This window comes from Chanodichthys erythropterus, chromosome 7 (genome assembly GCF_024489055.1).
Source record: "Chanodichthys erythropterus isolate Z2021 chromosome 7, ASM2448905v1, whole genome shotgun sequence".
NCBI classification, from domain to species: Eukaryota; Metazoa; Chordata; class Actinopteri; order Cypriniformes; family Xenocyprididae; genus Chanodichthys; species Chanodichthys erythropterus.
In genome coordinates this window covers 16634134-16650965 of record NC_090227.1, presented here as the reverse complement: position 1 = coordinate 16650965, position 16832 = coordinate 16634134, and the positions used below count along the sequence as shown (strand labels likewise).

General features: G+C 38.4%; 1 protein-coding gene across 1 annotated transcript in view; it reads right to left on the bottom strand.

Moving 5' to 3' along the window:
* Positions 1-356: 356 nt before the first annotated feature.
* mthfsd (methenyltetrahydrofolate synthetase domain containing) overlaps positions 357-16832 on the bottom strand; it is a 210661-nt gene continuing 194185 nt past the window's right edge. Inside the window, exons 7-8 of the mRNA XM_067389353.1 lie at positions 8471-8596; positions 357-860 (exon numbers count right to left, since the gene is read on the bottom strand). Coding sequence (XP_067245454.1) covers positions 357-860; positions 8471-8596 — 630 coding nt within the window. The remainder of the gene's footprint in view (positions 861-8470; positions 8597-16832) is intronic.

The window sequence follows — 16832 nt, the reverse complement described above, 5'->3', positions numbered from 1 at the left end:
AGACTACCCTGGATTGTGATTTTCAGACAAAAAAATTTAATTTGATAATTTTACCACTGAGTGGCCTGACTTTAATCTTGTAGGTGAATTTCCACCACACTGAACAATAAATGCATAAGAATAGACACGTTCAACATAAAGCTTTATTATCCTCAGGCTGTGTGATTTCAGCTGAACTCACATTTTCATTACCTGTTTTTTCAAGATTCTTAGATTCCTTGTGTGAGAGTTCAGATCCACTTGACCAGTTGCAAGCATACACTGGACCATAAATAATTATTTAGAAAACATGATTATTGTTTAGAAAGGTATACAGGTCAGAATGTTGGATTAAACACACTACATTCTCTAGGAGCCTAGTGTCCTTTACCAGCCAGTTTTGTATCCTGTTTTGTATGACTCCTGACACATTCAGCATGTAGGGTGTGGCCATAAATGGAGAGATTTTTTAGAGTGGTGAGAGCATGCTCTGCGCCCGTGTCATTGGCATACAACATGAATGCCCTGTGCTTTGCACCCTGCCAGATGATTCTCAGAGGAACAGCTTCTTGTTCTCTGAGCAAGCTCTTCAACTCACTCACACGTAATCCAGCGGGAATGTCACTACAGTACACAGTGGTGACAGGACTTTCAGGGAACTTGCACTCAAATGCAGCACACTTGTCACCTTCAGAAGTTAAACATTCACATTGAAGCTCAGCTTTAGGATAACAATCAGGTTGCCATTTTAGCTCTTTGGATTTCTTAGTTTCATCCTCTCTAGCAGGTGTAGTCTTTAAAGCAACATCTTTCCCAGCTTCCTGCTCCAGTGTTCGTAGTGTCTTCAGAATTGGTATTTTCTTTAGTACTTCTGTGTCTAACTGAAAGCATTAGTAAGTTGTAAAAGTTTAGTTAATCTGAAGGGATCATCTGAATAGAGCTTACTTTTTCTTGTTCAATAAAGTAGTTAAAGGCAGGGTAGGTAAGAAATTTTGTTCCAAATTTGTTTAAACTTTCTATATATATCAATGCATAATTAAAATGTAAGTACTCTTATAAAAAGAGTATAAAAATCGAGTGACTCTAGACCGTTTAATCTGTATTAAACACAGCTCATTATTTCCATTCGGGACGAAACACAGGATTGGCTTAGGCGACTGTCACTCTCTCGCAACCATGGCAACCACCCTTTTGCCACACATGACCTGCCCACTTGCGCGCGCACGTTTGATTTGGGGAATTCAAGAGGCACGCGATCCTAGGAATACCAAAACAATGGCAGAGAAACAGCAAGCAAAATTCACAGTACCGGCCTATGCAGTTAATGAAGGCAAACCAGGCAAAAAAAGGAAGACAGTAACAGTACAAGAAAAGGCAATGAACAAAAAGTCTTTGGATAAACAAAGAAATAAAATGCGAGTTAATATCGGCGTGGCTTTCCAGCGATGGCGAGAACTGAGGGAACTCAAGGGGCTGAAAAGTGACTCCTTGATGGCTTTATTTCTGCTGGACAGGTAAATCTTTCTTTTTGTATTTTGATCATACATATTTTTTTGTTTATTTTTTCATGAAGCATGTGTCATTAGCACACGTAGCTGCGTAATATAGCTAACATAACATTACTCAGCGAGCCGTTGTAGAGACTATAAATAATCTATAGGCCTAGCTCAAGATGATAGCTATAGTGTTGAATTGTGCATAATTTTGCTTTAGATAACTAAATACATGTTTAACAGATAGTAGGCCTAACGTTACTCCGCATCTAGGAACTTTTCTTAGAACTATATTTACCCTCTGTCTAACTCTTTTACCATGTTCACCTGTAAGTTTACCTGCATGCTTTTTTTCGCCTTTGTTTTGTTTTTATATTCTCTACCTATGTTTACTGATGTCTTTATCTTGTATCTGTGTGTGTCGTACACACTTTGTTGTATGTGTGTGTTATTATTTTGTGTCTGCAATGCAGTTGTGAGTTGATATTTGAGTGTATGTTACTCTGTTTATCTGTAGAACAACGTATATGTTATGAATCTTACACGAAATTCATCTTCATCAAAGTGTAAATGATGGTAATGGAAAAACGTGTTATCATGCAACCTGTTTTTAGCTTTGCCTTTTAGATAACTAGCTCGTTAGCGAATCAAAAAATATATATTTTAAACTTTACCAATATCAATATGCTAGCTTGATAGTGAGTACTAAAATACATCTTGTTTGTTTATCTTCATAATTATAAAGTTATTTTTATTACATGTGATTCTGACATGATGTCACTACATGCACTGTGCTCCTTCCTCTCCGCTCGTCTCAGGTAAATAATGCGTCTTCCAGCTCAGTGGTCGGAGTCGCGCGTTCATGTGTTTTGGGGTCGTGGCTTTGGAAGGAGCCCAGAAGGGAGGGGGTGGAGTGAATGGAAATAATGAGCTGTCTTTAAAACAGTCGTGAGAGGTCTACAGACACTCGATTTTTATACTTTCTTTTTCAGAGTACTTACATTTTAATAGTGTATTGATATATATATATATAAAGTATAAACAAATTTTGAAAAAAAGTTTTTTACACATTTTTTACCTACCCTGCCTTTAAGGTACTGTATTTCTAAGGAATTTCATGACCTTAGATCACATTGAAAAACTCAACATGAAACATCTTTGTTATATTTGCAACCTTGGTTCTCTGAATAGGGAACAAGATGCTGCATTTGAAGCCCATATAGAAACACAATTTATTTTGCTTATGCCAACAGCACCTCATAAGGAGCACCTGCATCATCATTCCTCAGACTTTGTGAAAGAAAGAAAGCAGTAATGAAAAAGCATGGCCAGCCACACAGCACCTTGTTCCCTATTCAGGGAACTAAGGTTAAATATAACTGAAACATTCCCTTTCATAGGTTCACTCAACACTGTGTTGGTTGCTGACACTATAAGAACCCTATTGAACCCCACCATGCTACAAATGCTATTCAACTAGCCTGTGCATTAAAACAGACTAACACTAAATATGAATGACCACTGCTCAAAAAAAAAAAAAAAAAAAACCTGTTTGAATTTAAACCACACACTTTATAGGCAAGAGAAATCACATCCCATACCCAATGCAACATTTCGTAGCCACAAACATCAAAACAAAGAAACAACTGATTTGATTTATGCCACTGGCCCAAGCGAGTAACATAAATCTCAGCCTCAGACGTCACACCCACAGAGCGTTGGATGAATGTCTGATGCATATGGCACACAAAATGGGAAACATTTTGGGAGTTTTGAAGTAATCTGACTGAAGTAATTCAGTCTGAAGGTCTGGCTACACAAGACATAAATCTTCAATGCCCTCAAAGAACAAAGCCTGTGCAATCTTTCACCCTCCAATGACCCAAAGGGCAAAGGAGAAAAAGACTATAATATACTTACATATTGCTCACCGATAAGGCTGGCAAATGTCCAATATGTTATTACATTTATAAAGGTCATCAACAGAATCACTTTAAGAGTCAGAAACCTTTCAGGGATTGATTGCAGAGGCTTGAATGTGGCCCACTGACTCTAAAGGCCTGTACACACCGGGACGAATATCGCACGCGTTTATCGCCAGCGTTTTTCCGAGATGTTTTTAGTGTTCACACCCAAGTGATTTTCACTAGGGATGTCCCGATCACGTTTTTTTGCCCTCGAGTCCGAGTCATTTGATTTTGAGTATCTACCGATACCGAGTCCAGATCCGATACTTCTATAATACATGAAAAAGAATAAAGAAGAGCGAAAAAACAGATCCAGGATCCAGGAACAGTGGTTTTCAGGTTTTTCAGGTATCTAACAGTCGTTTTCACGTACAGAAAATGGATAAAGTAATCAAATATAAAATATCACTGCATATTATCTTTACTGTATAAAATAAATAAAGATTAATCATTATTGAAGTTACAAAAACTATTCAGTCAAGAGCAGTAAGTGATTTCTTTGATATTTGTTGTTTGATTTAACATTAAAAACCGGCAGCAGGAATAGTTTTTTCCCCTATGAGACATGCGCGATCCAGTACATATACTGTTATACATGCGCTGTCTTTCTCCACGAATATACGTTCACTTAAGACATAACCGACTATGTTTGCTAGGATACTCGCTAAGACGGGCATGTTGACATAATTTTTGTATGAATTTGTCCGCTGAAGCGCAAGACGTGAAAGAGAACTCAGTATTTGCGCGCTGACTGGAATAAGCGTGTGCGCGCTTCAGATGAGCGCACACAAATCTTCTCACAGCGCGCGAGCTCTCTTTCGCGTCTTGTTCTTGAAGGTTTAAATCAGCAAGGCTTAAATGAGTTAGTTTAAACACAGATATCAACGTGTGCTGTTCAGGTCTCACCTGCGCTCACGCTATCAACGGCGATGACGGCATAAATGACTCGACATTACAGCAGACGGCACTCGCAGTTAACAGTTTACAAAGAGTGACTGTTTTGTCCACGCTTTCTGATTATCGTTGTTGTAACGTTGTGTGCATCCATCGACTGAAACATACATTATTTGAACTCTGTCTGTCTGTTTTCCACGTTGCTCTTTTAAACAAACCATACAATAGATGTGTCGTCATTCGAGATGGACCGCGGTGCAAGTGCGTACCGAACCGTAAGTGGAGAACCGTGCGGATCGATTTTTTTTACTGAGAACCGTTGCACCCCTAATACATATATATCCGAGTCCTGATCGGGAGGTAACGTCCGATTCCGATCAAGTCTGAAACCACGTGATCAGGCCCGATTTCCGATCACGTGATCGGATCTGGACATCCCTAATTTTCACTGGCTATGCGCAGAGTGAACGTGCAAATTCACTCCCTGACAGTATGTGGCGCTTGTGCTTAACGGTAGTGCAAATAAACATATTTATGATATTAATAAAGTTAAAGAAGATAAAAATGCAGATATTAAATGGCATATATATGAGAGATGGTAGTCAGAAAAGGTAGTGCAAATAAACATTTATGAAATAGACATTCTCAACTATATTTCTTGAATGTAAAAGAAAAAAAACCCCAGCAAAAATACAGAAATAATACACATCTATTGGTATGGCCAAGAACTGGCAGAGCACCCATAGCGTGCGTTTCAATCAGCTCCCTAGTTCACTAGTCAGGGCACTGATCAGGGAGTTGGCCACATTCATTTACACTGTATACTGATACACGACCTAGAAAGCTAGGGAGCGGTTTGAGACGCAGGGATAGTTTGTAGGGGTCTTCCTCGTCTACTTACTTTCTCTTCGTCATCTTGTGTGCTCGGCAAGACTGTTTTGTGCTTGAGCGCCACCAAGACGTGTTTTACTGTAACTTCAGCAGCTCCAGGCACGTAAACAAAAGCACCAATCTCATTGGTCGGCCAATTTCTAATATATTTATCATTTATGCCACGCAGCGATTTTCACCTGCACGTATCAGAGGATTATTACAGCAGCTGACGTTAATGGAGGAATTTGCAGCTTTACTCGCAAACTACAATTCCTGTTCAAAGGTGAGAAGCAGACCCGTTATAAACCCAAATACACTTGAATTAATTACATAAATTGATAAGTGTATTATTAGTGTAGTAATAAAGATGTTTGCCATTGTAATGATGACAGTAGCACACACAAAGTAGCAATGTGCTACTTTGCATGTGAACGCTGTATGTGAACCACGCTCGAGCCCAACCGAACCGCGCTCTGGCCCACCTCTTCCAAGCGGGCCATGGCCGGCTAAATGAACCACACCAGGCCATGGAACGGAGCGCTCACACTTGTCAAATGAACCGGGCTTTGAGGGTCAAACACGCTCGGGCATGGTTCAGAGCACCTAGTGCGAGTACACCCTAAGACCACAGGTTCCAAGAAGGAACAGAAACAGGAAAAAAGGCCTCAGCCATCTGGTCCTGCTCATAAAACTGGAGGCAAGTGAATGCCATAGCAAAGAAACACCTCCAACCAGTATTTGCTTAGCAGATGCCACATACATTTAAACATGGGTGGGGTTGTGCCATAGAAAAACGTTCTTGTAAGAACTCCAGCACTGAACCAACCAGGCAGTGGACTGGGTCCAAATTGCATTCCATGCACCAGGACATAAATAGTATCCACTTGAGAGCATAAATCTCCTAGTAGAGGAAGCCTTTACATTTAAAATGGTCCGTTGAGGGTTCCATATTGAGCCCTGTGCCTGATACAACAAACTGGCTCTGACTGGAATATCCCAAGGAGGTCCCTCCAGAAGGGATACTAGATCTGAGAACCAAACCCATGATGGCCATCATGGTGCCACTAACAGAAGACGAATTCCGTTTTTTCATATTCTCGCTAGGGCTGATGTAATCAGTTTGACTTGCAGAAAGGCATACAAGCATATATATACTCATTCACATGTGAGCTAGAGCATGCAGTTCAAGGGGGGCTGGAGGAAATGGGGAGAAACACAGATTCACCTCTGCCCTACCAAACTGCTGCCAGATTAGACACAGTCTGAGGGTGCAGCCTAATTCCACATGGGGCACAAACAAACTCCTCATTTACAATTTATGTATGAAACTACCATCATGTTGTCTGTCCTTTCAATGATATGGCAGTTCTGAAAGTCCTGAAGAAAATGGCCCAAAGCCAAAAACACTGCCAACATCTCTAGGCAATTAATGTACCATAAGAGATGTTCACCCTTCGTAGATCACTTCCCAACCAACCAGGGAGGCATCTGTCACAATTGCTTTGTGAGTCCACCCAAAGAAACACATTGAGTCAGAAACCAAGGCTGTTTTTATGACATAGGTTAAAAAGTATCTGCATGAAACCTTGATCATACATCACATCCATTGAGCTTTAACCCACCACTCATATGCCACAGGCCCAATGGAATCACAGGAGAGGCAGCTGCCATGAACACCCCTACCACCTCAAGTCAGATAAACTAGTAAATTCTTCAGTTTATTAGAGGTAGGCCTACCCCAACTCATATATTTGTCTATGGCTCCTTTCTCCAAATGGAGAGGATCTCCTGCCTCAAAACCAGAGCCTCCCCAACACAAACTTTTGTGGAAAGCAACTGTAATTGAAACAAGGTGGACCATACCGAAATCGGATAGTATAATGTTTGAATGCTACCAATCCACAATATGATTTCTGACTTGCTTAGTAGGGGATATTTAATATTCAACATTATTATTGATTTGACTACACTATTGGATGAGATCTGAGTTGGATGATGACATTGCTGTTTTCTGCAGAACTGCTTTATAGATGAAATGAACTAATTTAATAATTGATGATCCTTACAATGGAACGAATCAACACTGAACTGATTTCAGCTGAACAATGCCACTATTTTCTTTTAGATCTGATGTACAGCTGAAATGAATGCTGTTTGCATCATTGGATCATTTCCCTGTTATCACTGTAAAGCTGCTTTGAATTGTACTGTACTGTACTGTATTGTACAAAGTGCTATATAAATAAAGGTGACTTGACTTTCTTACTGGCACAAATTGAGATATGAGGCTTCGACATAAGGCACCTGCATGGGCACTGAACTGCTGGAAAAGGTTGTGCACCTCAGCCTCTGTGAGGGGGAAAGACAGACTGCATCTCCACTCCCTTTGTCTGGCTTGCAGAATGGCTGGACTGCTTTACGCTTCTCAGCGACAACATTAACCATGTCACCAAAAAGCCCAGAATGAGAAATGGGTACATCAAACAGCTCATCTAAATTAGACTGTTTCTGACTGGCGAAAAATGGTTAACATGCTCTGGTGTGTGTGTGTGTGAGAGAGAGAGAGAGAGAGAGAGAGAGAGAGAGAGAGAGAGAGAGTAAAAATTCAGTCTTTTCACTCTACATTGCCTTGAGCTCAACATCACACACCCAGGGCTCTGCCTTATGAACTGAACACATATACAATCCTGATGCCATAAAACTCTTAACCATGGGCTAAGATTAATCACTCTCTGAAGAGAAGAAATCTGAAGAATGATAGTGCAGTGTTCCCATATGAGATTCAGGTGACACAGTGCCTCAAAGAGGACAGTGTCAAAAAATGGCACGTTTCTATACAAGCTTCAGGCAATTGTTTCTATACAGGCTTCAGACATATTGCTACTTAAACCACAAGATGACATCAGACTGCCCAGAATTTGCATTGAAAGCACCACAGAGTCACAGTGTTTACACAGTTTGGGTAAATCAACCTACAAATGGCTAACTTATAAAGGTCTCTGGAGTAGTGGTTAGTATTTTAAATATTTTAATAAATTAATTTACTATCTTGGTCTCAAATACCTCTAGAAAGAGTTAATTTTCAAAGTTGAAAATGGGCTAAGGAATTCAGTGAAGATAACCAAACTGAGCATAACCACTGCACCAGCTTGTTTTCAAAGATATAATTGACTGTATTGCCTCACTTTCAAAAAGAAAAATGAAATTAAGAAGCATTAAGAAAGTTACAACAGACACAAATAACTTAAGACAATAGATAAATACCTTTGACCAAATGATGCCTTGTGGTTTGGGGTGTTTACATTCAGTTTTGATGATTCTTGTTGGAGTTAGAATGAAGTTAACTGTGAGGTCATGACTTTCAATGAGTTCCTCTGGAATATCCATGACCTAAAAACAGAAATCAGTTCAAAACATAAATAACAATCCTAAGTAGATCCTAAGCAGAAATTTTCATGCAAATCAGATCTTAGAATGTCATGATTGAATTGAATTTGACTTGTACAAAAACTTGACTTGTCACTGTGTCTGATAACCAGCTGTTTTATGTTTTGGTTTGTGATAGGAAGGGGTCAATATCAAAAGTAAGGGTGTACTCAGACTAGGTGCTCTGAACCATGCCTGAGCGTGTTCGACCCCAAAAGCTCAGTTCATCTGACTAGTGTGATTGTCACATGACCTCTAACTCTGTTTGAAGTATGTTGCTTCATATGTTTGCACTTAAATTGATGGGCTCTTAACAACAAATACTGTAAAATAAAATGAACTTTCAAAAAGACATTAAAGGATTAGTTCACTTCAGAATTCAAATTTCCTGATAATTTACTCACCCCCATGTCATTGAAAATGTTTGTCTTTCTTTCTTCAGTTGAAAAGTAATTAACGTTTTTGAGGTAAACATTCCAGGATTTTTCTCCATATAGTGGATTTCACCAGCTACCAACAGGTTGAAGTTCCAAATTGCAGTTTCAATGCAGCTTCAAAGGGTTCTAATCACCTTGGAAAGGTCATGCGTGACATAGGCAGAAATACAGAGTGTGGGATTACAAATTTAAGAATCTAAGATCTGATGACCCTACATCCTGACATAACCTCACATGAAATACTAAGGTGAAGTACATTGTATTTAGCATTTTAAGGTAAAGATGACAACATCAGATGAATGATTCAACTGTATCACAGAAAACTATTCTCTGGACATTTCTGATCACTTTTTCATTACTTTTAATTTACAACTTAGTACTTGTGTTAGTACTCCTCTACCAGTTGCTTTCAGACGAAATATGTGCTCACTCTCTCCCTCCCATCTTTCCTCTGTTGTGTCATCCTGTCTTCCCTCACTCACACGATTCTGGATGTGAATATTGCAATGGACAGTTTATGTTTCACTTTAACTTCTTGTCTAGACAAAAATCTGTCCTCTCTCTTCCAGGCCAACGCATGCTACTCCCTCTAGCCCCTTGTTATCTGATGTTCTTTGTGAACACCGGACCAAACTCAGGGCAGCAGAGAGAAAATGGAGTAACAAAAACTACTGCATGCTCGTAGTCTCTCCAAAAAAAACAAAAACAAAAAAACACAGACTAAGCCACGGGTGTTTGTGCCACAATATTATATTAGAAATAAAATGCATCATTTAAATGATTAAATTAGTTGTAAATTAAATCTCTTTAAATGCTAATACAAAAAGTAAATAATTATACAAGTAGAGTATCATATACACTGTCAGAATGATTTATTACCCTAATTTATGGCTTAATTTATGACCCATATTTCTGTGTGTTGTCAGTCAAGCTGGCTGGACAGTGGATGTCAAATATGTTTTATGAGGGCTGTGAGCCTTGATTGGCAGGTCAGTGGTTGTCAATGGTTGTTTTTTATGGCTGAATTTATGCCTGTTGTCCCCTGATTGGCAGGTCAAGAGTGTCAATGAGATATAGGGTGAGTTGGATTTATAGTTAGATATATGGGTATATTTATGGAGGTTGTATCTCAGCCCAGATTTGGCATTTTTATGACATTTTGGTGAAACCAGGGTATCTGGCTCCTTTCAGTCTGTTGGGAGCTGATGGTGACCATGTTTTTCCTTTGATTGTGGGGTGAAAGTCACCCAAGCAAAATTCACACCTTGGAGTGAAAATCAAGTGTTGTTTCATCTAAAATATTGACTCTGTAGAGAAGCAGTACAGGGCTCTCTCTTATCTTAAATCATGCTGAGGAAGCAAGATGTCTGCATTTTCATGTTTGCATTTTTAGATTGAGACCTCAGCAGGGATGAGCATCAGAAGCCTAGTTTCTCTTATCAATTACCTGCTGTGATGCAGCCAGTATGTCTGTTAGAATGTGTTTTAATGTTTGTTAACATGTTGAAAGTTGCAGACGCAAGGTCTACTGATGTCTACTTATATCTATACAAAAATATCCTTTGCCCCCCAGGAAAAGGAGAATCAATAAAATAACTTTTTATAAGCTTCCCTAAATACAATAGACAAATTGGATGTGTTATTTTAAAGATTTTTGTTAAATCTCATCCTTTGAACAAAAAACAGTAAACTTTCTAGGTAAATAATAGATGTACAGGGTTTTATAATTATTAAAAATTGTAATGCATCTATTTATAGACGGATGAAGCTATGCATTGTTTTTTTGTTGTTGTTTTGTTTTTTATCTTATTTTTATTTTGAAAAGCCGACAGTTTTATTCTTTAAATATTCCGGTGTTCAATCCTTTTCCTCAGGGGTTTGTAAGGAGGTGGGGACTACCGAGACGTAACACCCCCAGTTTTCACACCACTGATTGTGTTACCTATAAAGACCATTGGAGGCTAGTAGGCCGGTTTTTCTGTGTGGCTAACACAAAGAGCATTTGCTACGATTTTACTTGGTTTTACTTTAGATTTTCTAAAGTCATCAAAAGGCTTTCCAGTATTCCATTTTCACCCTAAGGACATATTTCTGAAAATGGATCCTCCTTCAAACGGTAGGTCTATTTTTCTGATTTGGTGTTTTAATCATAAATAAAATAAATAAATAAAATGCATAAATAAATTGTTTATGTAGTTCATGGCATCAATATGTTGTTCACTAGGTGATATGACGTTCTGCGTACAGAACTCCCATTATGACAAGGCTGTGGATCAGCTTCTAGCTTTGAACGGTGTGGGTATGATGTTGTTATGTCGTCAATTTTCAACTCTATAAATATTAAAAACGTATATGGAGTGTGTTATAATTGTGATTTTAAAGTATTTTCCCCTGCCCAATAGTGCGGGCCCTCAGGTTTCTGGGGCTGATGTGAGCCAAAATCAACAACAATCTCCGCTTGGTAAGTTTTAGCTCATCGTTTTATTGTTTGTTATAACGTTTTTATCATGTTAAAAACATGAACTAATATGAATACATTTTTTTTTTTTTTTTTTTAGCATCCTTGAGAAGTATTGTGAACAGTGTTGGAAACAACGGTTCTGAAACAAAGGTTGGGAAGCATTTGAAAGTAAAGGCCCAAATTCACACTCCAACTGAGGATTCTGGAATATCTGATCCGATCGGTATGTGGGTCAATGCATTGGTGGATAATATATATATATATATATATATATATACATATATACATATATATATTGCAGGGATGCAAATGTTAAAAATCGGAAAAAATCACTCATACAGAATTTCATTACCCCCCCAGGGCATATAAGGGATGCTGTTAGAGCCATACCACCACCCACTGCATTTGCTGATGATATCACCACGCATGGTATTAAAAGGAAAGAGCCTGGGTCAGGATCAGTAGTACATAGTTCTGAAGAATCAGATGAAATATGTGTGATACCCAACACCCCTGAGCAAAAACGTCAAAGACAATCATGGGGTATGTATATACAGAAAAATATAGATATATGCTAATGTTTTTCCTTTTCATGTTATTAGATTAATCCCGATACACTTATACAAATTATTTTTCCACAGAATCGTTCCCGGAAAATGGGGTCCCAAGCGTAGATAATGCAGATAATTGGGATGATGAGATGCTGCATGCATGGACCATTTCTGACTTTTCAGAGGCTTTACCAATTGAGTCTCAAACAGTAAAGAGTGGTTCGGAGAACGTCGCTCATGTGTCTGGTTCAGAACCGGATTCGGATTCGGATGCACTACCTTCCAACCAAGAGGCCTTCAAGAATGAGGGACAATCCTGTGTATGCCAGAGTAAGGATGTGATGTCGGGACAATTTCTTGCTTTTAGAGAAGAGAATGAACTATTACATCAGAAGAGAAGAGCAGAAAATGAGATATTACGTCAACAAGTGAAAAGTTTAAAATCATCCGTTGAATTGCTGGTAAAAAAATCAGAACATTGCGTCAGACCACAGACGAAGGGATAGACGGGAGTATGAACTCTTTAACCGGACTGTGACTACCGAGCTCCAGGGACAAAGAGCTGGTTTGAAAGAAGTTATTGCGTTACTAAGACGTCACGGCTCTATACAACAGCTCTTAAGAACTGATCAGGAATTAACTGTGGAGTTGATGAAGCAAATGGTTGAGAAGTTTATACCTCGCTTTGGTAAGTCCTGATTGATTTAATACAAATGTGGATTTACAAATGTTCGCTATGTTTATGTTATGATTTTGTGGTATATTTTATGTATTATGCTTACGATGTGGTTTTATGGTTTCATTTGTAGGATTATTTTTGTGTTCTGGTGTTTTGACACTTTCCAGCTTATTGTTGATTATTTAGTGTGTTTGTGCTAGTTGGTTGTGGATTTTAAATAATTTGTGTTAAAAATGGCCACAAAACGTTGTCTGGTTGTCTGTGATAGTGAACAAAGTCCAGCAGTGAGATTTAGATGTGATAATGATTCACATCAGCAAAGCACAACAGAAACTATGCGTTATTTAATTCAAACAGTCGAAAATATGGATAGACCTAAATCTAGTACACAAGTTTTGCTAGATTTGCTAAACACTGTACAATCAGTGGTGGTAAATCAAGAAGAAGAAACAGATTTTGATGTAGACCAATTTTTTAATTCTCCTCTGACCAACAATGCGTCTAATGATTCGTCAAACACCAATTTTGATGTAGACCAATTTTTTAATTCTCCTCTGACCAACAATGCGTCTAATGATTCGTCAAACACCAATTTTGATGTAGACCAATTTTTTAATTCTCCTCTGACCAACAATGCGTCTAATGATTCGTCAAACACCAATTTTGATGTAGACCAATTTTTTAATTCTCCTCTGACCAACAATGCGTCTAATGATTCGTCAAAAACCAATTTTGATGTAGACCGATTTTTTAATTCTCCTCAGATAGGTGGGGGGGCGACCCCCCTGCAGTACCAAGCATTTGATCCAGCAGCACCCAACATGGGCCTTACGCAGGGTGAAATAGATTCTCTTGTGAGAGATGGGGGTGTCGTGCATGAGTACACAGTGATTCCCAGAGCCCGATTCAATGGTTTGGAAATTCATAGGCTTATAAATCTGCGGCAGATATCTTCTACAGATTTATCTGCCTACACTATATTTTTACATGATCTATTGGCCGAAATTGTCTCATTTTCCAGATTATTAGCAGGTGATAGGGGGGTAATTAATATTACTTTGCGTGGGTCCAGCTTGACATCTGATGTTGATGCTCTCTTGTCACCTCAAAATAATTACGATCCAGATCTCTTTATTAATCAGCTTGAAAAGATATTGCAAAGCAACTCTGATGTAACTGTCGATGAGGCATTGGATTTAACACTAGAAGTCCCAGAGAGCAGCCATTTGGCTTTTCTACCTATAAAACCCGCAGGACGGCCGATGGGCTGGATGTCTTTAGGCTAATATCCTTAATCAGCTGTGAACAGTTGCTTTTGTTATGTAAACAATGTGGGGCCATGCTGAGCCAATTCAAGGAAACTTGTGTTTCACTTTGCCATCTTAGGGAGAAATCAACACACGTTTTTTTTTTTCCTTTTTTGCTGAGATCTATTGATAAAAATAGTACAAAATAAAAAAAAGAAACCAACCATTTGTACACATATTTACAAATAATATTAAAAAGTGAGTGAGTACATTCCAGCAATCACTCAAAATCCTGGCACTGCCTGGCAATATATTATAAATACATTTTGCATATATTCATTATATATTAATCTTATATTTGAAATACATCATAAGTCCATTTTTAAAAGTGTTTGAAAGATGGGTTCAAGTGTACTACAAGTGGTAACTAAATACATTTTTTCTATACAGAGATAGTATGTTAAAGCACATTTTAGTTCAAATTCATGGTGTCTCAAAATAGCACAGTTGAGTACACTTAGATGTTCTTAAGATTATCTTAAGAAGTACTAAAGAAGAGCTTTTAGTATATTAAGTACAAAATAAGTGCACGGAAATAGAGCACTGTACATTATGGAAGTGTAAAAGTGTACTAAAATAAAGTGTATTTTACTGCACTTTTTTTTCACCTGGGTAGACACTCCAACACTTTCCGTTTGCATTAAGATTATTTTTATTACCACACTGGCAGATATTGATCATTTTACTTAAGGAAAATGCACTTAATTTAGATCCCCCCAGGAAACAAGACTAAATATCATATATAATTTTCTCATATAGAAAATCCATCTTGATTTAAGATTTTTTTTTTAAATTTACTTTAAATAGGATAAAAAAAATACTTAGTATGAAAAGCATTTTTGCAGTGTGAATGAGTGAGTTAACTTTTTAAACATCACTTGCACTCCCTCATTTCAAGGTTAACATACTCAAGAGTTTTCACTTAACCTCCTTTCTGAAACCGGCCCATGGTCAATCAAGTTCTCTGCTTTTAGCAGCCCTCCCTCCCCCACACATACAAACAAGCCACCAGCAACCATTCACACACACACCCCCAACCCCCCTGCAGATTGCTCAGGTAATGACCATATTTACACATGAATTGATGCTAATGATAGCCAAAAGACTAGCCAGTTAGCATCCACTTGGCTAAAGGAGGGTTACAAATCTCTGGGACTTCTAGTGTTAAGAGTGTCGATAGCAATGTGTAAAAATGGCGGTGCTCGTCGAAAGATACGTGACCTTTTGCATAACCAAGTAATCAGTAAAAACAGGATGAATTTATTCTGCCCAACAAACATTACAAATAATCTATGTTTTACAATTTGTCTCGCTCATTTTCTAAACCCAGAGAAACCACACACAGAGTTAGAGGCTGTAGCAGCATCTATACAGAAGTCAGCTGGTTTCACAGATCAGCATAAAATACGTTTTAATGACATTTCATGTTTTGAGCGCATGCTGAATGTCAAAATTGTTACTTTCCATCGCACAAATGCAAGAATGTTGGAGAAGTATACAACGACGGACGACCCGCATCCAAAAACTGTGTTTTTATATTTGCATGATTCGCATTACTATTTGATAAAAAACCTAAAAGCGTTTTTAGGCGTGCCATATGTATGTGTGTATTGTTACCAAGGGTATACTTGTCGCAGAGATCACAAATGCAGATTTGTTTGCGATGTGTGCAATTACCCAGATTGTCACACACACCCCAAAAAGATAAAACACTGTGGCGATTGTTTGCGATACTGTACATCTGATTATTGTTTTGAAATGCACAAACATCCCGCCCCTGGTGAGGAATATGCACAGTGCACTGTCACCAGATTTTGCCCCCAATGTAATAGACGTTATCACGTCAGTGGGACCAACCCGAAACCACACCGATGTGGCGCTGAACATTGTGTCCAATGTGGTGAGAGTTTGGTTACCGATGGGGAGCATCAGTGTTTTATTCAGCCGATTAAACCAGAGAAACCAAATGATCGCTACATTTTTTATGATTTTGAAACAAGATATGAAAATAATACCCACATTGCAAATTTTGTCTGTGCAGTCACGTTTAACGGTGAGGAATTTGTGGCAGAGGGCCCAGATTGTGTCGAACGTCTCATTAAAAAGTTCAGACAGCCTTTTTATAGTAATTTCACATGGATTGCACATAATGCGTCCGGATTTGATAATTTTATACTTTTGGAATATTTCACTAGAATGGGGATCACTCCTAAAATTATAATGCAGGGCTGTCGGTTGATTTTAATGTATGACAACGCATTTAAACAGAGGTTTATCGATAGTTATGCATTCATTCCTATGCGTTTGGCCAAAACACCTGCTGCTTTTAATCTGACTAACAGTGAGAAGGGATATTTCCCGCATCTGTTTAACCGTGCAGAAAATGATGACTACATCGGCCCGTACCCAGAAAAACATTTTTATGGTTATTCGACGATGTCAACACAGGAGATGTTGAAGTTTGATGATTGGTACAATGGGCTCTCTGGTGCAGTTTTTGATTTTAAGAAGGAACTAGAAATGTACTGTAAGGACGATGTTTACTTGCTACGAGAAGCGTGTATGAAATATCGTAACGAGTTCATCCTCTGCACAGATCTGGACCCGTTTAATTACACCACTCTAGCAGGTTGTGCAATGGCTGTATATAAGACCCATTTCCTGCCAAAAGATACAGTAGCGCTGACACATGACAAGGCGTACACTAATCAAAACAAAACATATTCAAATGTTTCAATTGAATGGCTAGAATATTTGCAAAAATC